The sequence below is a fragment of the Phasianus colchicus genome, chromosome 21 (assembly GCF_987193195.1).
Source record: "Phasianus colchicus chromosome 21, bPhaCol1.hap1.1, whole genome shotgun sequence".
Taxonomy (NCBI): Eukaryota; Metazoa; Chordata; class Aves; order Galliformes; family Phasianidae; genus Phasianus; species Phasianus colchicus.
In genome coordinates, this window is record NC_143456.1 from 3,560,947 (window position 1) to 3,574,049 (window position 13,103).

At 47.2% G+C, this 13,103-nt stretch overlaps 1 protein-coding gene across 3 annotated transcripts in view; it reads right to left on the reverse strand.

Moving 5' to 3' along the window:
• The window catches only part of CLIP2 (CAP-Gly domain containing linker protein 2), a 60,535-nt gene that overhangs the window by 20,130 nt on the left and 27,302 nt on the right, over nucleotides 1-13,103 (reverse strand). For all 3 annotated transcript variants that reach the window (XM_090122775.1, XM_031591898.2, XM_031591896.2), the window contains exons 4-8: nucleotides 8,021-8,145; nucleotides 5,065-5,278; nucleotides 3,966-4,163; nucleotides 2,634-2,737; nucleotides 1,278-1,338 (exon numbers count right to left, since the gene is read on the reverse strand). In XM_090122775.1, the coding sequence (XP_089978901.1) occupies nucleotides 1,278-1,338; nucleotides 2,634-2,737; nucleotides 3,966-4,163; nucleotides 5,065-5,278; nucleotides 8,021-8,145 (702 nt within the window). The remainder of the gene's footprint in view (nucleotides 1-1,277; nucleotides 1,339-2,633; nucleotides 2,738-3,965; nucleotides 4,164-5,064; nucleotides 5,279-8,020; nucleotides 8,146-13,103) is intronic.

The window sequence follows — 13,103 nt, forward strand, 5'->3', positions numbered from 1 at the left end:
CAGCCCTTAAACACAGCTTCATTTAAGATCTGCATGAAGTTCTGCTTTATTTCTGATTTTATGCCCTTTGATTTGTCTTGTCACCGAGAGTCAGCCTCAAATCAAAGTTCCCTTTGAGAGAGGTCAGAACTGTATTTCAGACTTAATTCCCATTATTAGTCTCAGAACTTCCCGTGGTTTATGAAGTGCCATGCAGATTCCAGGCGAGAAGCATGAAATATAACCTCTCCAAGGAAATATTTTTCTGTAACAACAGTTTTCCACTCTAAAAAGCTTTTCTGCCAAGTTTGTCTGTCTTCCCTGCCATTGCCTTCCATCTTCCAAAGCATCAGCAATGCCAACCAGGACCAAAAGAAGACTTAAATCATGACCACATTTCAAGGCTAAACCCACAAATCCTCCCACTTTACCAAATGTCCAAATATTGGATCCATAGCTCCAAAAAACTCCAAGTTTATAATATGTCAAGGATGGAACTGTCCAACAGGACAAACCCTAGAGCCAAAAACCACAGGGAAAAGGAGAATCACTTCTGAGCATCACACCTGGTGCTCATCCCAAAGGGACCAATGGATCAGTGACCCTTCTCTAAAGCACTGGGGGGAAGCAATCAGGTCAGTTCAGTATCAAACCCATTTCATTCCCCACTCACTAGGGCAGGAACTGCACTTTGCTGTCCTTTGGCAAAGGTCTGCCATCAGGGCACTGCAGATTTACATCCAACAAACATTATTCTACTTATCTTTTGGATAAAGAGAAGTTTATACCAAGACAGTCACATCCATAGCAACATACTCCATCACCTAGTTTTCACATTTTCCTGGCTCTTTGTTGATAGAACTGAAGCAGGTCCTTTGATTTTCCTGGCTGTTATCAACCTAGCACCATAGCTAAAGATGAGGAAAGCCCCACAACTAACACATGCAGAGCAGAGCCTCACTTTCACAGAAATATTTCCTTCTTCTCTGCACATACTCAGGACAAGCTCCTAATACCACTTCCAGTTTATTAATTGCAACAAATCTTAATGCATTTTGACAACACATGGCAAAATCTGAAGGCAGGCTGGCTGGACACGAGCAATTCTAGGCAGCTCCTACTGTTACCAGTGATGGTGCAGCACACCAAAGATCAATTGTCACAGTTTACACCACAGTGTTTGTAGCATATCCACAGCCATCAGTAAAGAGAATGCATTGCTCAGAGTCAGGTAGGAATTACCACACACACAGCTCCCAGTTTGGCCCCCACATCTCAGTGAGGGCAGTGGGAATTACCTCCAAATCCCCCTTGGTAATGGATTCTTCTTCCACACGGAACTGCAAGTCCTCCACTTTCCTGTGGGAGAGAGAAGAGATAAAGAGCAATCAGTAACACCCAGATTAGCACCCTACAAGCAGTCGTTGCACGTGGGCCATCCTTGTGCAATAAAAAAGATGAGAAAAGAAGGAACTTTTTAGGTAAAGTGCAGAGGTTGCACTGATCTGCTATGCATAAATACACATAAAGCCACAAACACAAACTGGAAGTGCCTGGGACTCTTTTGCAAAGTCTGAACGTAAAAATCTCATAACAATACACAGTAATTCAATCTTCTGCTGAACTCCTCTTTGTTCTCTTTACTGATTTGAAAAAAAAAAAAATAGCAGTAATGAAGATGTTACGCTGGCAGCCAGATGCAAGGGAACTGATTCAGTTACAGAGACAAAAATAGCTGTGAGAGTACATATCTAACTTCATAAACAAGCTTCCTTGTCTAAACCTCCCCTAATTAGAGGAGGCATCTGTTGATATTTAGGAAATAGCTCAGCTGTCGTGGGTTAAAGGGCCTCCTGGAGCTGGGAAAATGAGCTGCCTGCCCAGAGAGCATGAATGAACAACTCCTCTCCAGGAGGAGAGCACCGTCCCACTGAAACCAGCACCATTTCCAGCTTTCTCAGTTAACACACAGAAATGCCTTCGTTCCCACTGGAGGGTTCAGTTATACGTATGGAGCATTTGGCCTCCAAGAATGACAAACAGATCTTTCCTCTCATCCAGAAAGGAAATGCATGCATCATCATATGGAGCCCCTGGGACGTGGGGAAATCACACTGTATTCCAGTTTGACTTCCATTTCTCAGAACGTCCACGAGATTACCACATCTCAAAGATGCTGCTTCTCCCAGCTCAGCATCTTCAGTATCAGGAACCAAAAAAGATAATTGGAAGCCTTCAGTAGCTTCATAGCCCAACAGAAGACCAAGGCTGTTTGGCCATCAGCCAGCAGTGGCAGAGAACTGTTGCCCACGTTGTACTGTTAGGGCAATATCTGCCACTGTCACACACTCTTGGACATGCAAGCAGCCTGAAAATTTTTACCAGGGTCCTCACAGGTGTGCCAGAGGTTTGGGGTCCCCGTCAGAAGCGCTTTTTGTCTGAAAAGCTACCTGTATTTGGCAAGAATATGGGTCCAACCATGCAACAGGCAGACTGTAGTAGCCAAGACAAGGAAGCACAGCACACGTGAAATACAAGAAGACATCCCAGAATGACTCTCCAGTCACTTTCTTGTCCTTACATCCAACCAACAGCCATTCACAGCTAAGAGCTTCATCTCCCCCATGGTTTCACCTCCCCAGCTCCCATTTTACCTCTTCTCCTCTTCCAGTTGGTTCAGCAGTTCAATCTTCTCCTTCTGCATCCCATCCACCAGTGCTCGTGCTCGCTGGAGATTCCCCTCTGCCTCTGTGACATACTGCAGCAACAAAAAGAGCCCGACTCACAAAAGCTGGCAACATTTGAGGTACAGAGCTGTTTAAAAAAAGGATCAGAACAAGGGAGCAGAAGGTTCTGATGATCTATTTCAGAGGCTGCTATTGTAAGAAGGTAGATTTGCCAAAAAGCCTGGGACGTAAGCATCAAAAAAACCTGCTCAAGCTCCACCAGCTGTAAATCTGATCCATGTTTCAGTGTCTTTCAGGTAGGAACCCTTTGGAGAGTCCAGCTTTGATTAGATTTAAGCACTTATAGCCTGAACAGTTTTGAAAATCTGGTCCGAAGTCACCAGATCCAGTTCTGCCCTCATCACTGAGCAGGAGAATCATTTCAGGCTCCAATTAATTCATTACTGATAATTACCAGAAAATATCTTTCCAGAAGGAAGACGTCAGCTTGCAGTTGATTTACCATTTCCTCCCATGGTTCTGGCAGGCAGGTGTGGCCCACCACAAAGAGAGTCAGTGCTACCCATCCCTGCAGCTAAGCAGAGTTTATAGACAGCAGCAAGGAGCTCAGGGCAAGAACAGTTTATTAGAGGGCCACACATTGATGAACAGCATAAACATGCAACTCCCTTCTTTGTACATCCAGGTGGATAAAAATACCACCTACGTGCATTCTTAAGCAAAAATCAAAATGCTGGCACGATCAGCCTTTCCTTACAGTTGCCAACTCTCAATATGATCAAATCATCCCCTCTGGATAAGCAGGGACTTACAGCAACTGAGCTGATGTTCTCAGCAGCATCTGATAGTATCAAAGAACGCTGCAATGCAGCCACAGCCAAGGCCAGAGCAGGTGGTTCAGGGCACTGTGTTTGCTTCCCACTGCATTTCAGCACCCAGATCTACTGAGCCACCAAACAAATTAACTTCTGTCCTTGGTTTGGCATAGCAAATGGAGAAAAGAGAGCATGTTCCAGCAGCAGGAATGGAGAAAGCCTGCTGCGTGGGAAGCTTCCATACAAAAGGCAGAAAATTAGAGCCTAGTTTGCACATTAGGTACCATGGAACAGCTCGAGTTGGAAGGGACCTTTCAGCCCATCCAGTTCCAACCCTCTGCTGTGGGCTGGGTGCCCCCCCACCAGCTCAGGCTGCCCAGGGCTCACCCACAGCCTTGGGCACCTCCAGGGATGGGGGCAGCCACAGCTTCTTTGGGCAGCAGCGTCAGGGCCTCAGCGCCCTCTGAGCCACCCCTCCTCCTACCTGCTCGTGTTGGGCCTTCATGATGGCGATCTCCTTCTCCACCTCACAGATGTGACTGGTGGCCTTGGCCACCTCGGCCCGCTCCAGGTCGCGCTCTGCCAGCAGCTGCTCGATGTGCTGCTGCTTCTCCTTCAGAGCCTCCTGCAGAGCCGTGGTGCCAGAGATTTTACGGGCATAACGAGAGGAGGTCTCAGTCAGCTGGAGAAGAGTTAAAGAGAGACAGAATAAAGCCGTGTTCTCCCCAGTCTAGAATAGCTTGAAGTTCAGGTCTACCGATCATTTATTAGGCTGTACAGAACTACAGTTCCAGCTTTGGACCCTCTGGGCCCCACAGGTCAGGTTAATGAGTCTGCAGAAGCCTTGATCTGCTATGCTACAATGGAAGAACCACTTCCCAAAGTGGGAATTGGGTTAAGAAAGATTAGCACATACTGCACTGCCCGCCTTTTAAAATATATTTTGTTGATGCCCAGCATTGGTGCAGTCCCAAAGCGAGCTCAGTTAGGGGGACTGATCTCAAAAGGAGAGTGGTGTTGTTTGGTTGGATCCACTCCCAGTGATGGATACTGCACCCTTGTCCCCAGCCAAGAGGACTGCAGGTGCTATGCAGCACACACTACGTCAGAGCTTTTAATAATATTTCTGCTGCTCTGGTGTCTGCCTTTTTGAGCATCTTCCAAAGCACAAGGCATGTGATCCAGGAGAATGTCAGCCCTTGGAGCTAAGATACAGCCATTGCAGGGCTGGAAGGCAGAGCTGCTTAACAGCACACTGCTACACAAACACAGGGCAGGAGGCAGAGGCATTTTGTGCAGGGATCTTATAACAAAACTTGCACTTGACAGCGGAGCTGAGGTGCAGCCCATTGCAAATTGTGACTCTAATGGTCACAATTGCTCAGTGTCTGGTTACACATCTCACATCCGTGGAAGGAGTCCAATTTGTAAGGTCGGAAACCATATCCCAAACTCCATTTTCCTCATCTCATTGACAGGGAAGGAGCAGCTGCCCCAGTGCAGCTGCTGAAACTGAACTCCAGCCCTCCCACCTCGCAGAGCTGAGTCCCAGCAGCAGATGGAGAGTGGAAAAAGCCACTTACCAGCCCACTGCGGCTGGGCCTGCCCCCAACAGACGAAGCCACGGAGCTGACGGAGCTGATGGAGGAGCTGCTGGGGCTGTGGGTTAGGGCAGACACTCCCATGGCCATCCGCTTGCTCTTCTTTGCCTTGGCAGGGCTGGTTGATGGAAACCCAATCCGAATCACCTTGTGGATGGGAGCAAAGAGGCCGAACTTGGGAGGGCACTGAAAATATCTGCAGCAGGAGAGATGCTCTGTGTCAGAAGGGTGACAGCATCCACCTCGCCCAAGCCCTGCAGAAGGGCATTGCCGTGCACTAATTGCTACACATTTTGATGAGCTACCAGGAAAGGCCCACGTGGTTGCCCAGATAGGATCCCAATACACAAATGCAATGACAGCACACACACTCCTTCCTTCGAGAAGCAAACCAGCCCTCCCCAAACCAGCATCTGGGTGCTCTCCACCCTACTTGCAAGAAAGTCACGTAGCAAAGTGTACTCACAAATCATACAGCTCTGTACTGTGCTCTACCAGTAAATTTGTCCTTCCAGAGCATGAGGAGTAGCAGCTTTCAGCTCATGCTCTGCCCAGCACAAGTCCTCTTTCTCCAGACGTGAGCAGCTGCTTCCAAACTGCCTTTTACTTGGAAGCAGTCACAGGGCTGCGTCACAGAGCTCTGTGTGCTTGGAAGGCCAGAGAACAGCCTGATCCCCATCCAGATGAGAGCAATTTGTTTTCAAACACCTGCTCAACTCCATTCCCTCCCCCCCTTTCCCCAAAAAAATAATCTTTAAAAGAAAAGACCCTATGACCCAAAACTGCTTAGCCCCCTTGTTTGCTCCTCATACAGGCTCTTGGGTTTGGAAAATTCAGCCTGCCACAGGCAGATCTTAATCTAAAATGGAAAAAAGTAGGAAAATCTGCGTGACCTCTTGCAAACCAGACGAAGTCCTTCTCAGCATCACCTTTTCAACCACAGCTGGCAACAGGCAGCCCAACAGCATGGCACTGGTCTACATGTTCTAAACACAAACTGGTACTTGGGGTTTTACAACACAGCCCCTCGCAGCCCCCAGCAGCTCTTGCAAATTAGAACCTGCATCCCACTGCATCTACCCACCCACTCTTAGTCCAGATTGGAAGTGGTTGCAATTAACCTTTATACAGTTCATAAACAGGAATTGGGTCCAGAACACTTGGCAGCAGAAACATCTGCTAGAAAACCTTCTTCAGCTTGAGGAGAATCAGTAAACTCAGCTGATCTACCATCAGCTCACCTCCACAAGGATGGGGATGGAATCCTTGGCTCACTCATTTACCCCTCATTACTTTCCCTACCTTAACACAGCTGTAGCAAACAGTTACTGAAGCACAGAGCCTTGGGCAGCCAGGCCAAGCATGCTCACTAGATGGCAACAAGCACCAAAGCAGAGCCCTTGGCAGTCTCTTCCCAGACTGATTCTGGCAGGATGAACTAAGGGCAATATCAGGAACACTTAGCAGCCATGGCAAACACAGTCTAAGGGGTGCCTGCGTGCCCCAAGGGAGTCAGGTTTATTATGTGGGCTTTCCTCTAAAACCCTGCTGACGAAATCAGTGCGTGCTGGCAGCTGCCAAGGAGGCATTTTCACTGCTGCAAAACCAGAAGGTTAGATGAAGGCTCAAGGGATGAGCAGGGGCACGTGTTTACTATGCTAGGAGATCTGCATCACTGGCTGGGATGCACGGGGCAGGGGTGCCTTACAACTTCCCCTCAATTTCCCCTCTTTAATCAGAAACTCTGAATTCACTCCAATTCCTTGATCCTGCCATGAAATCAAGAGCAGGAACAAAGCATGAAATGCAAGATGAGACATCTTGCAGATACACAACATAGCAAAATGAAACCATGACACAGCAGTTCCAGAAGAAAGATGGCCTTCAAACACTGGGCTTTCAAAACCCAGCAATAGAGGTGTGAGGACAAGAAGCAGAGAGCACTGTGACCACTCACATCTGCCTTCCACACATCGCATATGCACAAAGACAATACATCATTTCTTGACAACCTGAAGATTAAGCTTAGAGATAATTTATTTTGCATGATAAAGAAAGCAGGGGCTTGGATCCACTCCATCACATTGATTCTTTTCATTTGAGAATAGGCTGGAACTCAGCCATCTGCTGCCAATCATCTACTGCTTTCTTGCCCTGACACTGAACAAGGCAGCGTTTCTCTGATTTTAAATGAGAACATATGACTGCTGATTCAACACAAGAAACCTTTATTACAGAACCTGAGATCTAACAGCGGAGGAACTCTCAGTTCCTGAGAAGTTTCAAAGTTAAAGCTCACTTTTAATGCGAGATTCCCTTAAGAAGCCTGAGAAATCAACTGTATTTCCTCTGAAAGGGGCTCGTGGAGGACAGGAAATCAGTCCCACCTGTGCTGGATGAGGGTCAAAGCACTGACACTTAACTTAGATCTGAACATCACCAAACTCAGGATGTGATGCTGGGGGCACTCCCTCATCTAATTTCCACGTGAACAGAAACACCACTGCTTGGGAAGCTTGCTGGGTGTCCCTGCCTGGTCATCTAGATACCACAAAGGCTTTCTTGAAACAAAAACGGTGGAAGAGTCCATGGAGGCAGACTGGTAAGATCCATCAGCAAACAGCTGCCCAGGGAGGTGGTGGGGTCACCATCCCCATGTTCCAGGGCCATGGACCCATGTCCAGGAATGTGGACAGTGGGGATGGTGGGGGTGGCTTGGGGATCTTAATCTTCTCCAACCCTAGCAATTCCATGATTTATGAATTACAGAATTAATACAAGAACAGTTAACAACCAAAAAGCAAGAACTGGATTCTTCCTCCCACCCCCCCCAGGTCCAGCCAAGCATCCCAGCCATTCCTCCCAAATGGTGTTTGGTGCCATCACCCAAGAGGTCATTGGACCCCACATGCCCAGGCTGAGTTTTGGTGCTCAGTACCTTGTCCCAGCCACAGCCCCATCGTTCTTCCCCAGGGGCTCATCCAGCTCCACTCCACACCACTCTCCTTTGGCAAAATCTGTCTCTCCCACGTAGCGCACAACTCCTGTCTTCGTCCCACCAACCTGTTGGGGATAAAATGCTGAGGGTTAGAGGCAAAAATGGCTTTAGAGCAGGTCAACTAAAGCTGGGATAGCTATGGAGAGAGAAGGGGGCAAAAAATAATATCTATCAGATTTTCCACTGTAGATGTAATGAAACCAGAACAGATAATTTTCATACCAAAGTCTCCTGGCACTAAAGATATCTTTCCCATCTACAAGCAAATCTCCCACTTTTTGACATGCCTATCTGGGAGATGTCAGGACAAATGCAACAAGAACATCAACTAATTGCATACAGTCCCTTGTCAGGCCTTGAAAGAGTTCAGCCCTCCAAGCACAGCCTTCTGCAAAGAACAAACACCCGCACTAACGGGGTTTCAGCTCTCCGCTCTTTCAGCTGGCAGCTCTGGGACAGGATTTCAAAGGGATAATCTGAGCAGCAAAGCATTCGTACTGCTTGTCAGCTCATCCCCACGTAGGGTTTGCAAGCACATAGCCAGCAGCCCTTCCAGCAAACCTCTCAAAATAAAGATATTTTGCTCAGAAAGAGCTCTGCTTTTACCTACGCACTGTACGTCAACTCACTGAGTTAAAATGCCATGTGAAACAGGGTCTTCTTGTACTGCAAGGCTTCAACTGCCACCTGGTTTTCCACCCCCACCATGGAGAAATAAGGATAAATCACACCTTTTGCTCCCATTTGTACACTTAAAACTTTCAACGTGCAGAGCAGACCCCAGGACAGCACAGGTCAGGAATGCACAAAGCCATGTTTTGATCACTGCAATGAGGGCACGTTTCACTGAGCAGCAGCTCTACCAGCTGCCACTGTCTTTACACCTATGGGCCTCATTAGATATTTGTGCCGAGACAAGAAAGAAGGAGAAGTAGGAGGGATGTTCTAAGGATTCAAGTGAATCAGCACGATTTAAACCTTTTTTGGCCTCTGCTAAGCCTGCGTTCAAGGAAGAAAGCTTGACAATCTTAAAATTAAATCTTCTACCTTCAATGACTGGTGGTTATTAGTTTTTTTAATATTAAATTTTACACTAATGGGTGTCAACAAAATAATATTATCCTACAGAAAACAGTGACAGAACACAAATCTCCAGTTTTATATATTCTGGGCTGAGGACGTAACAGGTTTACCAACCCTTAATCACTAAATATCCTGAACATGGTTTATGCAAATGGGAATGAGTGTTCCCAACCTAGAAATAACTACATCTGAAAGAGCACAGCTCTGCAGGATGGGTTCTACCCCACGTCCCAGGAGGCCAAGCTGCACACAGCTCAAGTTCATCTTCTGTAATTTCCCTTACTAGGAATTTAGCCAAGTGTTACTTATGGAGAAAAGTTGATTCACTGCAGGAAGGAGGAAAAGCAACACAAGGAGGTCCTAAACTGTGCCCAGGAGTGAAATGGTTTGATTTCGGTATTGGGTACTTGGCTCGTTATAGGCTCAAGCAGTCTCAGTAAAATTCTTTACTCGTGGTCAAATAGCAGCCCTCTTTTTTTGACTTATTTGAGTTTGGACAGTTTTATTCTCTTAATATTAATGCAATGATTTAATGCCCTTCTAATACGTTTCTTGAGCTGCAAGTTGAATTCAGTAGAGTTGTAATTCATCTTAACGTCGTCGATAGGAATTGAACACTTCTGGGAGGCTCCCTCAAAAAACCTCCATCAGCATGATTCTCACCACACTGCTCTTGGGCCTTTACAAAGAGCACTTCCAAATAGCACAGAAAGTCAAAGGGTGGATAGGTTGGAAGAGACCTCAAAGACCATCCAAAGCTCCAACCCCATGTTGTGAGCTGGGTGCACCCCATCAGCTCAGGCTTCCCAGAGCCCATCCATGGCCTTGGTATCCCATTGCTGGAGGTGCCCAACAGCTCTCTGGACAAAGAACTCCCCCAGATGGCAACGTGATTCCATTTTATTTTTCTCTTTTAAGAGTTATTCTGTCATACTCGCATGGCAGCCCATGGTGAGCCTCCCAACTTTTGGCAAACACAACAAACTCTCATGGATGGAGAGCCTCGAGAACTCATCCAATGCAGACACACAGATTTATTCAGCCTTGATAATCTGTTAACACTGCTAAAACAAACAGCATGCTTTGGAAAAAGCCAGCTGGCAGGTCACATCAGCACACACAGCAAATGGGCTCATCAAAACAGAAGCGTTTGTTTCTGTTATACCTTCAACAAATCAGAACTATCACACCTTGGGAGGAAGACAGAAGCAGTTTCACTACAAAATAAAACAACTGTCTATAACTGTCTACCTGGCAAAGTACACAGGGCCACAAACACACCTCCAGTACTGAGTGTATGGAGCTCCCTTTCCATGCCTCTGACCAGAGATCTGTGTTTTGACCTCCTCAATAAAATCTATCCAGCAGCCTCAAAGTCTTGAGCTTGACCTTCAGAATGATGGGAAGCCACAGATACAAAATGGTTCTGTATCCTTCAGAGCATGAGAAAAGCACTGTGCAGTCATCAAAGAGGTCCACCCACCTTCCTGCTATCTGTAGTAACACTGACATCCTATTTTACGACGGCTTTCTCATCAGAATGACAAAATTGGATTCAGACCAGTATCCCAGGGCTGGAAAGGCAATGATGCTGATCCTCCCAGACACTGTCTTCATCAGAGCTGCTAAAGTATCATTTAAACAATTTGTCCAATTAGCACCAGGCCATCTCTTGATCTGGCTGCTGCAGGTCCAACTCCTGTCATCTGCATTTGCTCTTTTCCCTTACACCCTGCTTTTACCCCCAGCAAGAACCTCAACCCAGGGCCTGTGAGTGACACACTGTTTGCAAGTCACTGCTCAGGGAGAGGGGAAAAAAGACCAAAAAACACTAATTCAGATCAACAGGGACTATTTTCCAGTGTCAGGCACAGTTCACAGGCTGCAGACCCCTGCTTGAGCACATCCCCAGGCAGAAACCACAGAGATGATGCTGTGCTGCCTGCTCGTAAATCTCATACTCCATCCCCATTCATTTTCTCTGCTCCTTTCCAAGCCATTTCCACAAGGCAAGGCTGCAGACCAAGGTGGGAACATAAACAAGCACAACGTACTGACACATCTGTGCTTTCTTTACTCAGAAGAACATCATGCAACCATACAACATCCCAAGTTGGAAGAGACCCATAAGGACCATTGAATCCAACTCCTGGCTTCATACAGGACCACCCAAAAATCAGCCCATATATCTGAGATCTATAGATAGGCTATAGGGTGTTGGGCAGCTTGCCCTGTGGCTGCTGAGCACAATGTAACACCAATCTGTCAAGCAATGGTCACAGCTCAGAGCATGGGTGCCCAACTTTTTGGCTTGCCTGGGCAGCACTGAGTGATGAGGAATTATCTTGGGAATGCCAACTATTTCTAATGAACGGCATGAGCTGTTCTTGTTACTCTGCACTGACAGTGGATGATAGCAACAAGAACTGGAGCCCATCTTTATGGAGGGGTGCTTCCTGCTCCTGTTTGAGGGGCAGGCTTTACCCAGCATTAAAATGAAGCAGCCATCTTTTCCCTCAGACAGGCATTTACCTTTTCCTTGTCCTCATCTCAGGAGCATATTTCTACTGAGCTGAGTGCTAGAAGCTGCTTCCCAGCTCCTTGCCATTTAGCTCTTCCAAGCACTGATGGCAGAAGATTATCACACAGGAACTTGACTTACAGAGAATGCCTTTAGCAGAAGCAAAGCAGTTTGCATCCAGACCCTTCAAATCATGGGTAATAACAACCTGGAAGTACAGGGGGATGAACACACGCCTATGGGAAGTGCATGTCAGCATTTACAGGGGTACATCCCAGCTGGCAGCCAGGCAGAGCACTCCACTGGGTGAGGTGGAGATCTGGCTCATCTTCAGGTGTGTAATTAAAGTTCATGACAAAGGAATTTTTATAACCTCTTTTAACCCAAACACTTACCTCTGGGGCTCACCCATCCCTGCAGCACAGCACTGCTGACACAAGGCATCCATACACATTTATCTTTCAGGCAGCAGTGAGGAAAATAATGCCCTGGGGATGCAGTGCAAGGGGAAAGCCTGCAATTACAGCATCCCTTCCTGGGGCTGCCTTTGATACCAAGTCCACCCATGTTAATAATACAGTTTGCTCTGCCATGAGGCGCTCACAACTCTTATTTAATGACAAATATAGCAAACAGAAGACAAGCACTGGCCAGTGTGCTGGCCTAAATGAATGGTTAGGAGGGTGTGTGCATGCACAAAAAGCCTCCAAGGGTTAACGCAGCAGCAGCTTTTTATTTGTGTGCTGTTATCTCTTAGTTTCACTAAGTTCCTCAGTTCCTTCCTAATGCCCCACATGCCTTCACAGCAACACAACTTCAGTCCCAGGGCTGACATAGCTCAAAGCAAGCTGCCAGCAGGGCTCATGGCTGCCTGTGCCCAAGGAGAGAGGCAAAGGCTGCAGTTCCCCTCGCTGGGAGCTGCTGATGGCAAGGATTTATCACTCAGCTGCTTAGAGGCTTCCTGCAGCTCTGGGCTAGCAAATCAAGGCTGGTGTGTAGGTTTGCAAGGGATGCTAGAGAAGAGGACACAATTAGTTTACTCATGAGAATTTCCTGTCATTTGCCAAGAGCAAGAGGTGGCAACGCACTGCTGGCAGAAACCACTCTGCAGTGCACAGAGGGGAAAGTGATTGCTATCACATGCCTGAGGTGAGCCCAGAGCACCTTCCCAGCAGCCAGAGCCACCTGCCACCAAGGCAAGGCTCCATCCCACCTCCAGTGCTGTCCATTGCAGCAGCAACTGCAGCTTCAGCCACCTCCAAGTTCTGGCAGCATCACTACAGAATCCAGCTGAGGAGTATCTGGGGCAGCACTCCACAGGAATACGGTCAATCAGGAGACATCACAGCCCTTAGGTAGTCGTGTTACTACATTTCAGTATAGAATTGTGCAACCTCAGTTTGGGAACAGAAGGATGGC